The following is a 22,282-nucleotide window of genomic DNA, read 5'->3' on the forward strand; positions in this document are numbered from 1 at the left end:
CCTAATTATTCCATTTTTAACCTTATCTTTCCCTTTCCTATTCGCAATGCATTTTGTTATCTGTCTTTTGGGTTTTGTTAGCTTTTTTCTTTTTTCACTCGCATTGCCCGCAGTGAACACAATACCAGTAGGACACGGCATTCTTCAAATAGCTTCAGCAGAGTGTTGACTTTTCCCTATTCTCCAAAACTTGGCACTTACATCTGTACAGATTTGCTTAGTTCCATCCTCTTTTTTCATTTCTGTCTCCTAGCCATTGCCCTCATGCATTTTGTTTCACATACAAAGTTCTGTTCCTTTTTTTCTGGCTACAGACACCTATCAACCTTTCCAGTTTCATCAGCAATGTATCCTGTGTTTTTCGTGAGGGCCTCAGTGAAGCTGCAGTTATTCTCTGAACTTCACTGGAATCTTTTTTATCATTCGGATGGGGAGTACCCGTGAACACACAGGGATGAGACAAAGTCAAAAAAAAAACACATAAAATGAGGGGAGCTCAGTGTTAAGAAGTGGAAATAAGTAGCTATCACCTTGCTCCACAGAACTGTGGGGATTACAAAAGCCGGATTAAGGGTATCAGGACTATAGCAAGCGACCCACGGTTCCCCCACCGGCGCAGAGGTGCGGTGCCGACCACGCGTGTTCCCGGCGCCGGCTGGAGCCCGCCCCGGGGCCCCGGCCACGCCGGCAGAGCTGTGCCACGACCCGCTGTGCAACAGCTGCCTCGCTTGTTTCTGACCGGAATAACCCGCTAACAGAGCCTTGTGTACACCGCGACCCGCCCCGTGCCGCGCTCCTCAGGCCGCGGACGCCACCCCACGCCCCCGGGCGCTTCCACCGCGCCGGAGCACCGCACCGCTCCGGGCCGCCGGGACCGTCACCTCCCGTGACGCCGTGGGTTTGTTCGGCCCGAAGCGGAGCAGCCAAGCCCCGCTCATCCCGCCGACGCAGGAACTACAGCGAGCTCCGTTCCCCCCCGCTCCCGCCGCGGTGAGCTCCCGGCCCTCAGGACGGTCGCGCGCGCCGTTCCGGCTCCCGCTCCCGCCGCAGTGGGGCGGGGCAGCCTCCCCCGCCGGCCCCGCCCCCGCGCTGCCCGCTGGTGCCCCGCCACGAGCCTGGCCCCGCCCACGAACCCCACACCGCCGGCTGGGCCGCGGGGCGGGTGCGTCGGGGAGGGAAGGCGCTTCGGAGCCCGGGAGGGAGGGAAACTCTCGGTGCGGCCTTTCCCATTGGTGGGAGCGCGTGCCCGTCTCTGCAGTGTCGCCAGTCAGATGCCGCGGATCACAGCGGCGGTTAGCCACGCCGTCCTTACCGTCGCAAGCGTCGGCCTGAGGCTCCGCCTGGAGCCGGTGAGAGCGGTCCCCGCCCCACTCCTCTCTCCGCCATTCACATCCACCCAGCTTGCCCCCAGCAACCGAGTGGAAGCTGCCGCTGCTGTCAGTCACCAACCTTTGCCCCGCCCTCCCGCTTTCCCCCCAGTGGCGCGGGGCGCGCGCGCCGAGGGAGGGGAGGGGTGCAGGCGCCGCGGTCGCGCGGTGGTGCGGCGGGCGGGGCGCGGCGGGGCGGGCGGGCGTGGGGAGGGAGGAGGAGGAGGAGGAGGAGGAGGAGCTGCGGCTGCCGCCGCTGCCGCGGAGGTTTCAGTACCTCGGAGAACGGCCGCGAGCGCGGCGGGCGGGCGGGAGCCGCGGCCGCTGGCTGGGACCGCTGCCGCCGCCGCCGCCCTCCGCTCACCTGCCCCGCGCCCCCAGGCACCGGGGCCCCCGGGAGCCTTAGGCACCGTCCCCTCAGAGCGAGCGGCCGCGCCGGGCGCGTCCCCCCCCCCCCCCCCCGGTTAGCCCCGCCGCCGAGGGAGTTCGGTCCCCCCTGGAGCGGCCCCGGGGCCACGGCGTCGGCCACAGGCTCGGTGACCGGGACGGGCGGGAGGGCTGAGGGGGTCCGTCCCCTCAGGGACGGGACGGGCGGTCAGCCCGGGGCGTCCGCGCCGGCTGAGGGGTTCGCTGCTTAACGTCGCTTGGTCCTCACGGAGCGGCGGCGCGGGGCGGGTGGGCTGTGAGGAACCGAGGGGCTCCCGCCCCGCCGAGGCGGAGAGAGGAGGCTCGGGGGGCCGCTGGCCGGGCTGGGCAGCGAGCAGGGAGCCGGAGCGGCGGCGGCGGCCGCGGGAGGAGCGCGGTGGCCGGGGAGAGGGCACCCGCCTCGCCCAGACCCCGGCGGCGAAGCTGCCCTGACTGGAAGGCGGCCGGGGGGAAGGGGAGGTTCACTGAAGGCAGCCGAATTTCTGTAGTTTTGTGAAAACAGTCGCCTGCCGAGGGCGGATCTTAGGCAGAAAAGGTAGAGGGAGATGGAGCCTACCGCTCTGGATGCCGGCTTGAATCTTTTTTATTTACTTCTCGCGCTTAACCACTGCTAAACGTGGATTTTGTGGGAGAAGCCAGTAGCGGTTGTTGCACTCTTCCTTGTTTGAACGTAAATCTTAGTTCTGCCGCTGGTGGGTTTTTTGTTTGTTTGTTTGTTTGTTTAATTTTTGTAAAAGGAGCTTTCCAGGTAGCTTTTACGTCTGACAAAATGAAGTCTTTCTATTTTTCAATCCATTACACCCAAGACTGACATACTGTTTGGTCCGGGGGACGAAAGTGCTGCCTCACTCAGAGGACCATTACAGACTTTTTTTTTCTTTCGCTACATGTAGCTGAATGCGTTACGGCACGTCCTTTCTCCCCCCCAAAAAAATCTTCCGAAAGCTTTTTCCAAAATGAAGAAATTTAATTTTCGCAAAGTTTTGGATGGTCTGACTGCCTCGTCCCCTGGTGGAAGCGGTGGTGGCGGTGGAAGTGGGGCTGGTGGCGGCTCCGTGCACCCGGGAGGGACTGCGGGAGCTGCGGGGACTCCCAGAGATGAGATCCAGGAGACGCTCACTTCAGATTATTTTCAGATCTGTAAGGTAAGGGTTCTAATTTTTTTTTTTTTAATGATGGAAATAATAAAAGCTGCGTTGTGTGTGGGGGCAGCAATAGGATACTGATAAGCCTTTTACTTGAGAACTGCAGTGGTTGTATAAGGACTTTGGAATGAAAAGACGGAGATCTCGATGTTTTTTTTTCTTCCTGCTGCAGAGTTGGGGTGGTTGGTAAATTGATGAAAATCTTCACATCGGCATTCAGGGCCAAATCCTGAGTTCAAACCTGGACCCCAAACTAGTAACCAGGTTGTGGGCAGGAAAGCAAATCAGTTGGTGCTAGTACAGATAACGTTTACAAGTTATTAGACATTCTGAATTGTGTACATCTACTTCCCCTCCTCACTCTTCTTTCTTCCTTTCCTTCTCTTTTTTTTAAAAAAGGCACAAGCTAGAAATAAAAGTGCAGGGATTGTTTAACCTAGCACTTTAATTATTTGTGAGGGACTGGATGTAGTTTCGGGGTGGTTTTTTAGCATTAGTACTGAAGATTATGATTACATGACAGTAAACTTAGTGGGACAGCATAAATATTAAAAGTTGCCAAATTTGTTTGGCATTGGTTTTTATGTGTTGGTTAGGTACTTCAGTGGGTTGTTTTTTTTTTTTAACTAGACAGCTTAAGATATCCCTCTGTGTTTTATGTTTTGTATCTGTTTTCTGCAACAAAGCGTTCAGTGGTGTTCTTAAATGTACAAGTAAAATCAGTACAAACTATTTGGTACTTCTGACCAACCCTGGAATATGAAAATAACACTTTTGTAATGAAGACCAAAAATGGAAGGAGAGATCCTATTATGATCCTCTGCTGTTTTCTTTGACATTAATTCTGTTGGCTTTACTAGAAGTTCTGTTTGCTTATTTGTTTTATTTAGAAGCTCCAAACACAGAATTTTAAATTAGTGCAATTTACATTATTAAGAGTAAATGAACTTCGTGTATTAAGGATACTTTTCCTTTATTAACCAGATACCAGTTGATTTGAAATTTAGGTTATGGCCATCTCCAGCACATTCTTGTTTCTTTTTGTGTTTTGGGAAGAAGGAGGAAATATAAGCAAACAAGACAAGCCTGTAAGACAGTTTGTGTGCAAATATGGTCTTTGTGAAACACACAGCTCTCGTGATCTAAGATACCATGATTGTATTTTTATTTGATTTTTCAGCTACAGATGGTGTGAAAACTCTTAACAGAGTTCAGGGGATGAGCCCCCGTGACTTAAAGAGTCAAGGGCCTTTGGAATAGGTTCTACATAATTCTTGTTTCTGAAGGTTTTGTCATTCTTTGCCATCCTGAACCAAAATAGGCTCAGGCCTTTCGAGTCAAATTATTCTGTAGTTTAGTAGAGCATCAGTGGTTGGTGCATTAGAATCATACCTGTTTACCAGGTAGAGTTGAATGTGAATCCTTTTACTTATGTACATAGTAACTTAGTGTTTTTCTGAAATTCCAGATAATTATTATAGTGATTTCTGGTTTTTGTCACTTCAGTAAAAAGGTAAAGCAAATGATCAAGATACATTAAAATATCATTAGAAGATCTGACATTCTAAGACTTCTAAGTAAGGCTAAAACTCAACATAGTTCTTCAAGTCATTTGATAGGGCAAAAGATCTGTGTTTAGTATGATGTATTTTTATTTTGTATGGTATATTTGCAAAAATAGGCAACATAAGATGAAATTAATTTTCTGCCTAATCTCTGTATTTCCTTTCTTTGGCTTGATACTACTTGAAGGCAGTTGGTGTTACGTTCTGTTAGATCTGCTTGAAAACATATACGGTAGATTTACTTGGGAATAGATCAACTTGATGTATAGGAATACGTCATTTTGAGAAGATTTCAGCAGGCAATATTTGCCTGTCTTAGCTCTCAGGTTAAAATGCTTTCAACAAAGTAAATATTTGTATAGCACGGCTGTTTGATTGCTTGCAGCAGCACTTGCTTATGAATGCATGGTACTGCAGAAGTCCACTCCTACAGTATACAAAATACCAGCTTCCTTTTATCAAAATACAAAAGTATGCTAAAAGCAAACTTGCAAAATACTTGATGATTGTATTCTCATAAAATACTGTGATGTTTATTCAACAGGCTCTATGTAAGCAGCTATATTACAGTTTAGTAACATTACAAGCATGTTTTGAGCGAACCAGCCAAACCCCACAGGCCCCAATCCAGCGTTATGTACTAAGCAAGTGTACCAAAGGCAGTGGGACTCGACGCAGGTGCAGCTTTCATCCTGCGTGCTTCAGGGTGTGCAGTATCTGAGCCATAATTGGTACCTCAATCAATCTGAATTAAATTAAAAATAAGCAACACAAATATAATCCAAGCTTTGTATTCCCCGAGCTTTTGTTGTGTAGAACTTCTGATATTTCAGTTGTGTATTTTCATTTAAGTTACATAAGTTATGTAGGCTGCATATTTAAGGATCCACGATCTGTGATCCTGCTGCATACAGAGCTGGGTAAAGCTAACAGCAGTTTTGGTTTGTTAGGAACTGCAGGATCAAGGCAGATGGGCTCACAGTCCAAGTAGCACTCCAAACTGCTTTTCCTTCCTTTGCTGATTATCAAATCTTCATTTAGATATGAAACGTAAAAGCTGACTCATACTTAAGAATTAAAGGGCCTTACTCTGCAGTTTTTGTTTAAATAAATTGCCTTTCTGAAGTTTGTGGGAGGTCATCTTGACTGAAATCACAGATCCAATCCTCTGCCAGAACACTGTTTATATTGGTAACGCACCTGATTTCATTAGTAACACACCTGAGAGCTGTCTCTCCATTTTGTGACAGTTTTAGGATGCATATTACCACAGTGTCCTTTTGAGATACAGATTAGAACTTAATAGAAGTAAAATGAATATTTCATTTTACACTGAGATGTTCACAATGAGTTATTTTTGGCATTTATATTTAAATCATTAATCTTCTGTACTGAAAGACTAAAAATTAAATAGTCTTTAAACTTTTGCATATGCAATAGCTACAGCCTTTTCTAAGCATGATAAATTTATATGTTGATATTTGTACTGATGAATCAGTGGCACCCTTTTCAAAGTATTCATGCAATGTGAAATTTTGTCAGAACTGTGTTTTGTGGCAACAGGACACTGAGGTATAGTTGTGTTATATCTAGGGCCACTCTTGGGTTTGGGTATCCAAGTGGAAATCATGAAATATCGATTGTAGTTCACATTAATTGAATTGACCGTGTGAGATACCAAAAAACAGGCATGATCCAGTAGAATATGTTAGTAAAGTCTATCCCTATTAAACTTAATAGAGACCTAGTTTCCTCATTTATGCTCTTTTATATTTTCCCTCTGTATATATGGTTGGATTTTTTTTCTGTCAAGGATTTTCTTAGGCCTGCCTATGTTTGCCCATAGCATATAGAAGCTAAAACACAGCACTGGGAAGAGATCTCCTATTGATATAGGAACTGAGAAAGTCAAAGTTAGGATGTTGTAAATCATTAGGTAGAACTTTGAACAGAAAGCACATCAAAGGAGAAAACAGTGATTTTATTACTTTTGCAGGAGATGGATTGGTAGCAGATGACGCAGTTGGGAAAAACTGAAAAAGAATGAAGATATACATTTTTTTAACATAGAGTGCTGATTCTTCGTGAAAACAAGTCTCCCATAGAGAACTACTTGAGCTCTTCTTGAAGAAGAATCATAGAGCTGAATTTGTAGAGCATGATATTGATAACTTTATGCTGAAAATGTTTGAAATCAAGACCTCAATTAAGAGCATAGTAACAGCTGCACTTCACTAGACGTGCAATTAATATAGTCCAGTATGTTTTCTTTAGCAGTAGGCAGCAACTGGATAACCTAGAAAAGGTTCAAGAACCCCCGAATTAACCTTCTCGTTACAGAATTACTTACCAAACTCTGGTCAGCTTGGACTGCCTTTAAAATCTGAAGCACGAGATTTTTATTCTCTTCAAAACTGGTCTTCAGTGTTATTACTGGGTCGTATTGCTATCTAATAAACATGCCTTTGAATCTTGCTGTGTAATTCATATTCATAATATAGCCATAGTTTCAGTATGCACATTATCCAATCTTTATACAAAACCCATTGAGGCCAGAGTAGTTTTAGGTTTTTGTTGAAAGTGGTGTGGAAGCCTATGCCTGATTACAATTGTGCCTTCCTAACCCTACTTATCTTTGTCAAAAACAGGCCTCCAAGATGCATCCAATCAGTACCCAATTTACATACCTTAATTATCTGGATTTCCTATAAGGTGGTCTTAGATTTTAATTCCCAGTGTTTATAGATGGTAATACTTTATTTTTTCAGCCCATGAAGATCAACGTTTGTTTGGTCCCTCTGACAGCGATCAAGTAGGTATTTCAACTGCAAATACAACATGAAGCTACAGCTCAATGATAATAGAAAGAAGATGAACTTTGGAACAGCAGTTTAAGAACAATCTTGCAGTAGCATATAGTTCGATTTCTGGTTATGAAGAGTAAAAAAACCTTTGTTATAAGCTATTCATAGGGCTTTAGTTAGCTTGAGCTGTTTGGTGTAACCTGTGCTGTTTCCTTAGTAAAGTCATTCGGGGGGGGGGGGGGGGGGGAAGAAAATGTGTGTGAAGTGCTACATTTCAGAGAAAGCCCATTTTAAAATAAGTATTAACCCATATTTGTAAGTGCTCAGAATTCATTCAGTCCTTAAATGGTAGATGGGATAATGTTGGGAAGGATTTTTCCTACATACCGGAGTTTGGATCTAATGTTAGGTGCAAAACCGTATTCTCTTTAAAACTACAGAGTCATAAATGACACTTCTGTAATTAGATTATGGTAATTTTGTGAAATGTGTGATGACCATAATATATTTTTCTTTTTTAAATGTTTGCATTAATTAGGAATAGGACTCATCAGTGGTAAAGAGCATAGCATGTTAAAAGCTTCTTTTTTAAGAACTGTGAAGGTATGAAGCCACCTGTAGTAGTATAACTGGACACTCTTGTTTTTTTGCAAATACCTATATTTTTGCATCACTATGTTTGATTGTAGATCAAATATTAATCCTAAATGCATTAATGAAGACCCTTCATGGCCAACACATGCAATTACAGCTTCAAAACCATTTTAAGACTTTTAAGGTTGCAAAAAAAAGCACTTGAAAGTTCCAAATTTCTTAAATGAAGTTTGCTTTCACATTCAACCTTTAATTACATGATCCTGTATTTCTTCTATAGGTCTAATTTAGTAAAACAAATAGTGTTATTTCAATGGAAAGCACTTCAATATTTCTTCGCATACTTAGAACTCAGAGCATACCCATATATTAAGTTCCCCATGGACTTTCACAATTGAAGTGCTCACCACTGTAGTTTTGAAAGCTTTCTAAACATTAATGAAATGATCTTCATAATATTTCTGTGAGATGGAGGTATTGTTAGTCCTACTGTGTAGATGAGGCATAGAAAATCCCAAATGCCAGATTGCTTAGTGTCCACTGTTTTGAGTTTCCGGCTTGACCTTCTTTGAATCGGAATTTTTTTAGAGTATTTAACATTTTAATATCACTTATGTCTTCCCATTATGCCCCCCATTCTTTTCACATTCTTTTGCGAGTATTGTGCACATCTGCAGAGTAGTCTTTAGGCTAGTTATTTGTACTGTCAATTTGTACGTCCACCTTAGTCAGAATGGCTCTGAATTTCCTTCCTGTTTCAAATGACTACAGATGGAATTCTGGCTTCACATTGGACCTCTGAATTGTACCTAAGATGTATGAATATAATCATCCTCCATTATCTCAAATTGGTCAATCACGAAATGGAAACACGATTAGCAGCCACATGTGAAAAGCTTAATTTGTGGCCCTTGGCTTGATCATTTATAAAACTAAGTGATAAGAGCATTGATAGAATTTCCTTTCTGCAATTTTCTGTCGGAATGGTACCTTGCACTTTCCTTTGTTGGACCAAATAGATGAGTTTGGCAGACAACAGCTCTTTAATTGTTTGCTTTTGGCTTGTCCATAGGCTAGACCAGACCGTACTACTCATGGAGTAAGGCAAAAGTTCTACGGCAGAAAAAGAGAACTTAATTAATTCCTACAAGAGGCGAACAAATTCATTTTGCATAGATAATCTTAGTTTGTGTATGTTCTTATTTTTCTGCTTTTTATGGTTGACCTGACCTTTTTAGCAATATAAGAATCATGGAATATCCTGAACTGGAAGGGACCCACAAGGATCATTGAGTTCACCTTCTGACTCCACACAGGGCAACCTAGAAGTTAAGCTATTTACTGTAATTTTTTGTGCCATTTCAAGTGCGTATTTTGGGGGGGGTTGTTTTTTTATTTGTTTGTTTGTTTTTAATAATCCAAGGATTCTTTAATTTCAATCATGCGCAGTCCTTGGGTAAATAATTGAAATTCAGGATATACTTTTTCCTCACGAGAAAGAGAGAATGTCCCTCCTCACTGAAGGTATATATTAAGCATAGCTTAATATTCTCTCTGTTCAGGGGTCACTTTTTCACAGGTACTTGTTCAGAGATCAGACCATCAAAACAGAGCTCCAGTCTTCCTTCCTCAAGCTGATGATGGGACTGGTAAAATCCGTGGATATCCTGGAAATGGTGAAAAAACCGCGGAACATACTGAGGAATGCAGTGTCTTCATGTTTACATAGCACTGGCCTGACCCCTACGATCTGGTGTGGTCATGCCATCTCTCATCCTGTGAGAACTGTACACAGTTTATGCCTGGGACACAGGACTTTTCTCACAAAGTTAATTCCCATCCCCAAGTTTTCTTGCGTTGTCTTTCCTTCATTTTGTGTTCCATCATTTTTATCCTCTTAGCAGTTATTCCCTGCTAGTGGGAACTAGACACGCTGCATATACTGTACCTCACCTGTGGGCCACCAGTTAGTTAATGAGAAATTTTCTCACTATTGTAGTGGGAAAAGTGGTTTTTTAATCTCTTCTGAGAGGATGGAGGAAATTCAGCCTGGCTGGCCCATATCTCAGGGAGTGTTCTGGTCGTAGTGCTGTCGTGTAAAACTTCAGTTATATAGGCAACTTTTTTCCTTACTTATTTCTGAAAGAAAAAGACCTATACTTCATTTTTTAGATAAATGACTGAGAAATTACTTAGAGGTTCGTGGATAAAAATATGAAGTAGTGGGAGATTTTTTTTTCCCGGGTAGAAATACATTTACTACCTAAAACATGCAGCTGTCCTCAGCTGAGGTGGACTAAATCTAAGACAGACCCCATTCTCACCTGTTTAGTTTAGACAAATCTCCATCCATATCTGACTCCTATTCTGAGACATCTAATACTCGCTGGTGCATGGTATATGCCCAAATCCCCTTTTGAAGACTCTCTTAAAATACTGTGAAAAGTTAATATTGGTACGTTCACTTAAACAGAGAAAAAGAAGCATCAGAGAAGTGAACTAATCTACCCTAAGCTAAGTGAATGTACTGGTCTATTGGCTATTCTAAGAAAAAGCATTTATAAAAGCAGCTTATAAGGATATATTAATTTGTTACAATGTATGTTAGAATCATTACAAGGGCAAGTTAGAGGGCTGTATGACTAGAAGTATAAGTAACATGCATCTGTGGAGAGGAGAGAAAGCAATATTGTTAGGTGCAGATGGCTGGTAGATATGCTCAAATGTAATAAGATGTTATCTTTGTGCAGTGCTGTGTCCATCACAGATCACCAACAAAGACTATGAATAGTAAAAAATACTAGAGACAATCTGTCGCCTGTAGCTAGGGTCAAAGTCTGATGAGGTACACTTTTATGGTTCCTTTAAAGTAAGGTTGTATACGGTACTGAAAAAAAGAAGACCCTTAATATTTAAGGCTTTGAGTTGATGAATGCATGCAGTTAAATGTAGTCTTACTGAATTCGGTGGTATATGTGCAGATACAGGTGTGTATGGTAGCATGTCTTTTTGCAGTATTTTAATCCAATCAATTAAAAAATTGCTTATATTTCATTAAAAAATCTGCTACATAAGAATGCTGTGAGGTCAAACACAAGTCAGGTCTCTTATTCAGCTAGTATTCAGCCGTGTCTATATGTGTGGCAATCTAGTCTTTATTGCACCTTTTTATTTTCTTGAAGAGTCTGCTTAGATTTTGTTCCTGTCCTCCATCACATTTGGTTTGAACAGTACACAACATGTGGGAAGGATGGATGCTGTTCTGCGTGTGTTCTTTGCAACAGTTCCTGTGAGAAAAATCTCTGCATTATCCAGCATTAGTTGTATTATAGATACATTCCATTGTAGCTGTGGATAAAACTTAGTTGTGGTGGGTCTGAGGAACCCTAATTTATTCATTGTTTGTCCCTACATATATTTTTAGATGCTCACTGAATGAGGCAAAGGCAGGAAAACTGGCATGTGATTATGTAAGCAGAGATCCGATTCTTACAGTCTTCAGATATAGTGTCTTCGTTTGTGTCTGTGAGCTATGCCCTTGGTAGCATTATGGGCAATGCAGCAAGGGATAGTAATGTTCAAGATCTGCTGGATTTCACTGCTGTTAGAGGGCAAAAAGCTGCCACAAAATATCTCAATTTCATTTGCAATATATCTTCAGTGTATGCGCAATGAGATGCTGGCCAATATCTTCAGACTAAATTCGTGATTCAACATCAGAAAAAAAAAATCCTCAAATTGCATACAATATGCATACAGAAAGAATATAGGACAAGATTAATTATGAATTAGTAATAAATAGTAAACAATGTTGTAAATGCTAGTAGTGAGATCTGGTAATAGCATTTGTATACAGGAATGCCAAATTATTCTGCAAAATAAAAGATTGCCATAGGAATACACTAATAATGCAGTTAAGTAGGGTTTTAACTCTGTGTTTCTGTAGCTTAAAAAAAAAAAACAAACAAAACCCAACAAACCTTGAAGAACTTCATAGTAGTAGCAAAATTTTCTTCTATTGTAGTAGCATGGAGTTTTCTTGCAAAATTTTTTAATTCTCCAATACGGCTGATTTGTTTTGATTAAAATATTCTGAAAGCAGCAAACAAAACATCTACTTTAGAACAGTAACCACAATCAGCCATAACAGTACAGGACATAATCAGCCTGAAGTAGCAAAATTCCAGGAAATCCAAAAATGGGAAGACATGCAAAATTGATTAGAGTTTTTGCTATATTGTTCTGGTGTAACTTTAATAAAAACAGATTTTTTTTTAAATTTCTCATTAAAGTTATGAAATTATGTTATTCCCTGCATCCACAGCCATAGTGAAGACAAGAATATTTTCCTTTTAGGGCTATCAGATATGTTGAATGATCTTATGATTGGTGTAAATACCCATAAAACAGATCTTCATCAGATGGGTGGTATTCTGAACCAAACTGTTTCAAGTTCTAGAGTAATACGATTAAATGATGCAACAACAAAATCAATATGAACTGCTATTTGAATTACTTTCACTATAATAATTCCCCATTTGCACAGAAGTTTTGCTTAAGTAGGTAGGCCAAATTGAGCTTTGAAATCAGTGTTTTAGGGTTGGGGTTTTTTTTTATTATTTTACATTAAAACTATATTTGGCCTTGAGTGTATTAAAGTCCATGGCATTCTTCTGCAGGTGGATGCCCTATATCTTCTTGCCAGTTTAAATGGCGAGAATGGAAAGTCCATTATACCATATTTACTGAACAATGGATGCAATTCATTCATCATGTTCTCCATTTTCCTCCCTTTTTGTATATTTGTCTTTTTTTTTATTTAATAGAGTTCTTTTAGAAAGAATGGGAAGGGAAGAGGTGAAATCATTTTGCCTACTGTGTCTCCTCTTGAAAGGGGATAGAACCCACCTTGGCATGATTATATTTATATATTACCCTGCAACTTATTTTATTAATTTACTATGCTGGAACTCAATGCTGTGGTAGATGTGGCAAGATGGTGTAGTTGTCAAGCAGTTGCTTGGCCACAGCAACACTGATTTAAATAGGTCAAACAAGCAAGATTAAAATCCAACCACTCTGAGGAGGGGGGGTTGGGCTAGACAGTCTGCAGAGTTCCCTTCCAGCCTCACCTGTGCTGTAAACTGGGAATAATGTAGTTCAGGAATCAATGTCACGTTATTTATTTGCGGATTTTTCTGTCTGAATTATATTACTTTTGTATTTTTTATACGCTACAGTATATTTCAAAGAACAAGCATGAGGTGAATGCTTTCTGAAATTTGGAAGGCCTTATTTTTGCCCTGTGGTTCACTTTACTGTTTCCTCAAAATTCTGCCATAGCTTATTAAGTGACCTTTAATAACAAAGTAAGTTTTGTAATTTAAAAATTAAAAGAGAAAACACATTTGGCTATTGCTGAAAGTATTACTCTTCTATGCCAAAAGTTGTGTATGTAAATATTACAAAACTTTTTTACAAATCTGAAAGTTGTTTATGTAAATATTATGAAACTTTTTTACAAATCTGATTGTTCCTTCTGCGTATCTTTTCTTCCTGGCCCTGTATTCCGTATTTCAGTAGCGCTTCTCTTTTTCTCTCGTGTACCACATGTTCCATGTTTTTTCTCTATTGTGTTTCTCTCCTTCAGTACTGATCTCCCGTTTCTCCTTCTCTCAGATGCAATGCTACTGGTGAAGATAATAAGCTCATAAGAAATACCCTGCTGAGACAGACCAGTGGTTCATATTGCCCAGCAGTCAGTCCCTGACAGTGGCAATAGAATATGTCATTTAGGGAGAGTAGTAAGTTACATCACTTTCTGCAGTCCATTTTCTTTCTAATCTCCCGTCATCCACCATCACTGGATTGGAGATGTCAGAGAGTGTATGCTTAGCCAGTCCTTTTAGAATCCATTTATCAATAATGTCCATGAATTTGTCTAATGACTTTTTGAACCTGCTGATACTGTTAGCCTTCACAACCTCCTATGGTGGCAAGTTTCAGAAGTTCATTAACTGTTGGGTAAAGAAGTATTTTCTTTTTTTTCTGTTTTAAATTATTCTTTCATTTGTTTTGAACAGCCCTTTGGTTTTGCTGAATAACAGTTCCACATTTAGCTTATCCACTCTCTTGATACTGTAAATCTCAGTTGTATTCACCCACAGCCTCCTCCTCTCCAAACTGAAGTTGCAGCACTTTTAGTCTTTCCTGGTAAGGTTTGTGTCCATCACCTTGAGCATCATCGGTTGCCTTCCCTGTATCAGCTCTGACTTGACTACATCTTCAGACGTGGAGACCAGAGCTGCATACAGTACTGAAGTAATGGGCTCACAGAGGTTTTATATACCAGTGCAATGATGCTCTCTGTGCTATTCTCTATACTCTTCCTGATCATGTCCAACATTACTTGGCTTTTTGGGTTGGTGCTGCACATTCAACCAAAGACTTCATAGCAATGCTAACCACGCCCATGACATCACTTTCCTGAGTAAAGGCTACTTGTAAATGCTTGTTCCAAATTCAGCATTGTGTAAGCTGAGTTAAGAGTCCTTTTTTTTTTTTTTTCCCCTCTAGATGCCTTATCTTACGTCTGTCTACACTGAACCTCATTTAGCACCTTCTTGCCCACTTATTCAGGCTAATGAGGTCTTTCAGGAGTTGTTTACCATCGGTACTGAATTTCACTATCCCAGGGAGCTTACTATCAGCTATGAACCTGGAATTTTCAGTGTTCACTACCTTTTATAGATCATTAAAGATGATGAATGAAATTGGTCCCATCATCCATCCATGGAGTACCCTACTTCTGAGTTTTCTCCATGGTAAAAATCCATTAAACCCTATCCATTGTTTTGTGTTATTTAACCAGCTTTCAGTCCACAAAAAACCTTTTCTTCAGTCCAGTGACAACTTTGTTTTTCAACTTTGTTTCTTTAATAACATTGCTGTGGAATGTTATTGAAAGGCTTTTGGAAAACTCACATATTCATACCTGCTTTATTTACGTGGATGCTGACAGCTTCATAGAATTGGAGAAAACTAGTCAGATGGGATTCCCATTCAAACTCTGCTGGCTTTTGCAGATGAGCTTTGTCCATGTGCTCAGTTAGTCTTTATTTTACCATCTTGCCAGGGACAACAATCAGCCTTCCCAGCATGTAACTCCAGAGTCCCTTTTGTAGATGGCTTTTTCAATACAACTGTTTCTAGCATTACACAGAGTAAAAGAACCATCTGAGGGTATCTTCATCTAAGAAAAGAAAAAAAGGTAATGTTTAGAATATCCTGTGAATATGCTCGGAACTCCTGGCACCTAATGTAGGGTAAGAGCTAAATAGAACACATGGCTTGGGTTTGAAATTTTAGACAGTTTTAGCTAAGCTCAGATTTTTACAAAAATATTCCTTTAAAAAATGAAAATTTAGCTAGTAAAATATGTATCCCTGTATATCATTTTCTTAGATTGGAAGCCTACTGATACCTTGTCCCATTTCCATCTTTCTTGAGCAGTAAGCAGTCTTACCAGTCAGAGACTTCAGGCACAGAAGCCTATAAATGAGGGATATCATGGCCTTATAGCAACATAATGCATGTCAGCTCATCTTTATAAGCACCCATTTTCACCACTACAACCTTGGTGAAAGCTGTAATCATTGACATTTATGAACTTCCTACATAGCTGAGTAAGAGGCTATACAGGTTTCAGTCAACACTTCATCTTCTGTTCTGTAAACCAATAAATTACTTCAGTAAGACTTTTGCATGTGGCGTGTTGGTTGCAATTTCCAAGTAGATTCTACATACTCAGTCACAGGCTTAGACTACATAGTTCAATGTTAACAAATAGGCATCTTCTCAAAAATTATTTGCCTAAGTAAATCAGGTTTGCTGTCAGACAGGGTATCTGTAAAATATTAGTAGAAAAGTTACAAAATTTATGTTCATGCAAATTAGCAGGAACAGTTTTGGCTACAAATCCTATTACTTAACTGATACAGTTTAAAATTTAGTTTAGTCCTGTATTTTCTGGAGTTATTGAGAGAATATAAAAATTACTTTGAAAAAATTGTGTCTTTGGAGTGTAATATAAACTACCATAGAACAAAAGTTAAGAAAAACTCTTATACTGAAAAATTGCTTTATACACCATGTCAACAATTATACTGGATATTGCATATTATTACTGATGTGATTTTCTTTTTTCAGCTAATGAAATATATCATGGTATCTTAGATAGTGAGTGATTGTTGTTATATTCTGTACAGCATATTAAAATGTTCATTTGTATAATACTGGCAAGCCCAAATAATCAATTTCCTATATTAATTGAGGTAAATTGGTTGTGTAAAGATTTCTTTAATGATAGTACATGCAATTCACCATAAGAATATTCACTTAAAATGATTTAAAAGATAATTTAAAGGAGAATAACAAAGCTGAACAAAGATTTATGCTGAAATTGTAGCTACATAGGTAATTGTTCTGTTTCAGATAAATTATTTTAAATATTGCACATAAACTGTATGTCCTAGGGAGCACAGACTGCCTCTAGAGACAGCATGCCAAAAAAAGGAGACATAAAAGAAAACTGGGTAATGTGGAGAAAAGCAGTCCTGGCTCCATCTGCTGTCTGCTTTTTATTTGTTTCTTTTTTTTTTTCTTTTGGCACCTTCTTTCTTGGGGCATTGGGGATAGGTAGGTCCTGCATTTCTGTGACCACAGACAGGTGTTTTAGGGTACTTTTTTTCTGCTTTTGCCTGCTACTGAGATAGTAGATTTTTTTTTAAAAAATAAAACTTTGTTTTGTATTTTCTGCTCAGTTTTGATAGTTTTGGTCTATGTGGTTCCTCCTAGACACAGCTCAGTTTAAGTAGGAACATAGGCTATTTTGTCACTCTAGGATCAAGTTAATTTTGTGGCCTTCCTCTCGTCTTCACTTGTGTTAGTAAATGCTGTAAGGAAGCCCAGGCACAGTTCTAGAATCATTACTCATTCTTACCCATATGCTCACACTAGCTTTATCAGTGCATAACTGAAAAATCTATTTGAAGTTCTAGCCTTTCGTGTGGATTTTTCTCATAGTCCTTGGAAAAGGGTTGTTGGACCAAGGCTGAGGAGGAGCATCTGGGGGTCTGAAGTATTACAGCTTGTCTCTGCTCTTCTGTTGAATAGGCTTGATCTTCAGAATCATTGCTGAGGCTGCTCTAATTTGTGCCAAATTCTCAATCATAAAGACATCTTCTTCTGCCTTAACTGTGTACAGTATAGCTTGGGTCTCCTTCCAGACTGGTTTTGTCCTTTATTTAGAGGCCTAATAAATATAAATTTTTTACTGGAAAATAATGATTTCTTTGCTCGTTCAACAGACTTCAGCATTATTATTATTATTGTTATTATTATTCTGCAAATGGCAGAGTTTGCATTCACAGGAACTTCCTGACTGGAATTAGTGCAAATACTCAAATTTGGAAAATGGCTGCAAAATAGAAATACCACTTTTAAGTCAGTCCTAGAGTTCAAGATTTTTTTACTGAACTATGATTCTGAAAAGATGTACGTCACTGTGCTGCTAAAGCATAGTTCAATCTCAATAACAAGACCCAATTAAAATTTCCGAATGAAGTGTCTGACTGTAGATTGCAGAAATAGTGAAAATACAAAGCAGATGCCAAATACATAGGCAAGAATGCAAATAAGTCTTTAAAAATACTGATCATTGCATTCTTAGATCTAAAAAATAATTCTGAAAGCTCCAGTCATAGCTAAACATCAGAAAATCTTACTGTGACTGAAATTGCTAGAAATTAAAACTTTATTATAGAGATGATTTCTAAAAATTAATAATAAAACAGATAATTTGTGAAATTTATGTTTTTTTCAGGTAAAGGAGAATGTTTATTCACAAGAATACATAAATCTCAAATACAATAGAAAATTAGCAGTGCAGTTAGGCCAGATGTTCAACACACTAGAAGATACCACAATTTGTATTTCCTGATGTTTTTGTGACACGAGAGGTAAAACCATTTTTATAGTATGTGAGTCTAGTTCCAGGTTAGATGTCAGAATAAAAAAAATATATTTGAGTAATCCTATCACTGGAGAAGATGAGAACATTTAAAAAATTAGCCACAAAGCAAACCAAACCAGAAACAGAGTTGAGGAGAACTTTGGTAAATGTCTACATTAACACAGAAAGTGAGTTACTTTTCTATGGCTTAGTGAAGTAGCTTATGTTTCTGGATTTTTGCAGTATAGAAAATAATTAGACATTCTTTTAAAAGACATCCCTTATCAGCAATAACTGAGATACAACACAAGTAAGATTTCTTTTAAGGAAGTGGTTTTTTGAGGAAAAACATACATTTTATTGTTCCCAAACTACTTGTGTATGTCAGTTCAAGTGTTTCCAGCTGTAATGGAAGACTTGGAGTGATACAGCTGTAGAAATCATCTGCCGCCCTTTACTCAACAGGTCTGCAATTAAGGAAACCCTTTTGTTGAAGTTGTTCCATAGGGACTGCTGAAAGCTTCAGCAGACATAGTACATGATCAAGATAATTTCAAGGAAAAAAAAATTTTAAAAGTTGAATTTCATTCAGCTTAAGGTACTTCCTCTCCAATCCAAACCGTATACTAAAAAAAGAGTCAAGCCTAGTGTTCAATCTTATAATATATTAAATATTATAAAACATAGAATCACAGAGTCCTTTGGGTTGGAAGGGACCCTTAGACGTCATGTAGCCCAATCCCCCTGCAGTGAGCAGGGACATCTTCAACTAGAGCAGGTTGCTCAGAGCCCTGTCCAACCTGGCCTCGAATGTTTCCAGGGATGGGGCCTCCACTACTTCTCTGGGCAACCTGTGCCAGTGTTTCACCACACTCATTGTAAAAAGTTTCTTCCTTATATCCAGTTTAAATCTATCCTCCCTTGGTTTAAAGCCATTACTCCTTTATTATAATTATCCTAAGAAAATATAATATTTGTTACTCAATTTTAGGTCAACAGTCATACATGAAAAAAGAATTGCAGTTCATTTTTATGTGTATATGTATAGTCTAGTCAAGTTATTTTCAGTTGTTTTCATATCTTCGTGCTCTTCCTCATAAGAGTCAGGTCGTATTGGTCATAACCTCCAGGTTAAGATACCTTAAAATATTATTAGGGGCAGTCTTCAAACTCAAGGATATGTTGTGTCATGCTCAGTTCATTTATTCCCCAAGGTACCTGTGCAAAAATTAGAATTAAAAGCATAATATTATAAACAAAGTTTAAGAAAGGGTGAATGGTTCAGTTGCTCATTTGAGAACATCTTCTCTGGCATTTTTGTTTTTTAAATTGATGTTAAGGATTTTTACCTCATGGACTCAATTCAGTTTGTTGATTTATTGGATGTCTTCCTGTGGATATACTCCATTTCTTTCTGCTGAAGCTGTTCTGTTGAGGCTGAGGTTATTTGTGACAGTGTTTTGATAGCATATTGTGTGTCTTTTTTTCAATTTACACTTCTGCTGCCTTGCATATTGAGATTATCTTTCAATATACCATATAAGCAATATATACAAGTTGTAAATTGGCATATACTTTGCGGTCTACTTTATTATACCTAAACCATTTAAAATACTACTGAGTAAAGAGCACATCTGGAAACTGACATGAGTGAAATTCACCTCTATATTCAAAATACTGTTTCTTTTAAAATACTTTTCTTGAAATGTATTGTAAATTCTACAACATATAGCAAAATATAGATTATCTTCCTATACACATAACATAGAACATACATGCTGTTATCTGTGGTTACAGTTCAATCACTTTGCTCATTTGTTCTGTTTCAGACGGTTCGCCATGGCTTTCCTTATCTACCCACTGCCTTAGCTTTTGACCCAGTTCAGAAAATTCTGGCAATTGGAACAAGAACAGGAGCCATACGAATGTATCCTTTCTCACTCAGAATTTACACCATTTCTATGTATTTGTAATACAGTACTGTGAATCATCTTCTACAAGCACTCAGGTAAGGTTACAGTTTATGTTGTTAAGTTCTACTTCATTATGTGTTACTAGATGGCCTGGAAAAGGATCCACAGTTAAGGAATTACCATTAGATCCTTAAGGTGTCCAAAGAAAAAATTTTGATTGAGTTTTTGGCATATGGTTTTGGCTTATTTTGGTTATTATAAAGCAGAATTAATTTGTGTTTTTCAGCATGAAAAATAGCTACTTTTCAGTATGTAGACTACAAAATTGTGATGAGCAATTTGTGAATGTTGAGCTAGCATTCGTTGCTGCAAGACATCTTCACTGTAGATATCTGTGTATGAGATATTGTTTAGACTCTTCCAAGTGAATGGTGGGAAATAAGTGGGTTTAGGGCAGAATTAATCTCTTCCTGGAGGAGAAGGTGAAACACTCAGAAAGTGCCTGTTTGCCTTCATTAATTATAAAGGTACATTGGTGCCAGCACTTTATGTGTTTTTTTATGCAGTAGGAATTTAAAGTTAGAAGTCTACACAGAATAAGTTGAATATAAATGTAAAGAAAATTTGAAAACTTTGATTTAAAAAAAATCTGAGGATATTTAAAAGTGATGTATTTCAGAATGTTTTTCTGCATAATTTTCTTAGTTTGTCATGGTTCAAATGTATTCCAGTTTGGTGAAAATACGTATAAAGTAAGGAAAAAAACAAAGAAATAACAATACAGGAAGACTTAAAAGTTGCAGGATACAGAAGTAATAACACAATGTTTTTTTACAGTGTTTTTGTAGCTAAATAAATTTTGGATTTCAAGTAGGGGACAATGCTGTATAAAATACCATTCTGATCTTTTCTGATTCTTTTGCTTGTCTTGTTTCCTGGGTAACTATAAACCTAATGAACCCAAAGGCAGGTTACAAAGTAAAGAAAAAATCTCCTCCTGGAGAACCCTCTGTGCTTCATGTAACATAACTGGAACTTTGTTTCCTTCATTTTTGGGTGCTCTTGTTCTGAACAGTTGTATTTTCATAAGCCTAATATTCTATCTGATCCAGATCTTTTCACAAGACTCAACTAAACCTCTAGTTATGCAACAAGCTTTGCTTTAATAGTTCTACTCTTAACGTTCACCTATATGAAGTAGATTGAATATATTCTGTTGAATTACAAGGAGGAAAATACCCTTGAATTTGTGCACTTTCGGGAAAGTGCAAGTCTAATAGTTGTGCTTTCTTCTTCTTAGAGGTATGTAAAGGTAGAAAGCTGGAGCTTTGTGTCTGGAAACTTCATTGATATCTTCTATGAGTGAGGGTATTTGGAATTTCATGGATAATGTAGATGTAGGAAGAAGTCCTTACAGAAGCTTGACTCCCGAGTCCACCTCTTCTTTCCAGCTCAGCAGCCTGGCTTTTGTAGGAGCAGTGCTGCTACTGGCTAGGCAGGTTCATGTAGAATTCAGTTATATCCGTGTGTCCCCTGCCACAGGAATAAAACTCTCTATATGTCTTCTATGGAGATGGATTATAAAGGGTGAGAAGGGAGAAGAATGTTTTTCAAAGCACCCTTCCCTTTAATATCTCTTCTCCAGTTTTGCTAGCAAACCGTTACCTCAATCACAGAAAATTTTCCACCAGTTCTAGTATCTTAATCAAACAATAGCATCAAGATTACCAGGGAATTTGATTTTTTTTTTTTTAAGAGATGTCACCTCAAAACATAAATCTTTCTCAGCTTTTGCACACCGTACCTGGTTTGCTTAATTGAGCACTGAGTTAATGGAAGCTATGCTTTGAAGACAGAAGGTGCCATAAAAGGAGTTATTTATTCATTTTAACTAAGGCTTCTCTACTTGACTCTCAAGGTTTCACAGAATATATTATGTAAAAAGCCTTGTTGTAGACTAATAACTTTGCATTTGTACACAAGGTTGAACAGTAATCAGAGAGACAGGACCTGGGACCACACACGGAATACCACTTATTTAAGCCAGTCTTGCTGCAACCATTTGTGATTGTTGAAATCAGGCAATGAAATTCAAGTCAAGACGTAACAGATTCAGTATTACATGTGAAAATACAATTCATAAGGGATTTTTTTTAAGCAAATTGAAAAAAAAGCATAGATTTTCATGACTCTGAGTCTTCCACAGTATACTGTAAAAATACTTCTTAACAGAGCCACACAACTTCATTCTGCCTTGAAGGTGTTAGGTGACAGAAAGAAAGAATTCATTCCACACGTACATTGTGTTTAACTGGTGCTTCTAAACAATACTGTGGGTGGAGTGAAAGGACAGACTATTTGTTTACCATGAGAGACATGCACCCAATTATTGATTTGTTTATTTATTGGTAACATCAAAAGGGTCTAGCTTGGATCAGACTCCGTTGTGCTGGGCA

The 22,282-nt window shown here is 39.3% G+C and overlaps 1 protein-coding gene across 8 annotated transcripts in view; it reads left to right on the top strand.

Moving 5' to 3' along the window:
- The first annotated feature begins 1,701 nt into the window (after positions 1-1,701).
- The window catches only part of STXBP5L (syntaxin binding protein 5L), a 216,253-nt gene continuing 195,672 nt past the window's right edge, over positions 1,702-22,282 (top strand). For all 8 annotated transcript variants that reach the window (XM_075437392.1, XM_075437397.1, XM_009941563.2 and 5 more), the window contains exons 1-2: positions 1,702-2,938; positions 19,743-19,840. In XM_075437392.1, the coding sequence (XP_075293507.1) occupies positions 2,750-2,938; positions 19,743-19,840 (287 nt within the window). In that variant the 5' untranslated portion in view covers positions 1,702-2,749. The remainder of the gene's footprint in view (positions 2,939-19,742; positions 19,841-22,282) is intronic.

The sequence above is a fragment of the Opisthocomus hoazin genome, chromosome 1, assembly GCF_030867145.1.
Source record: "Opisthocomus hoazin isolate bOpiHoa1 chromosome 1, bOpiHoa1.hap1, whole genome shotgun sequence".
NCBI lineage: Eukaryota > Metazoa > Chordata > Aves > Opisthocomiformes > Opisthocomidae > Opisthocomus > Opisthocomus hoazin.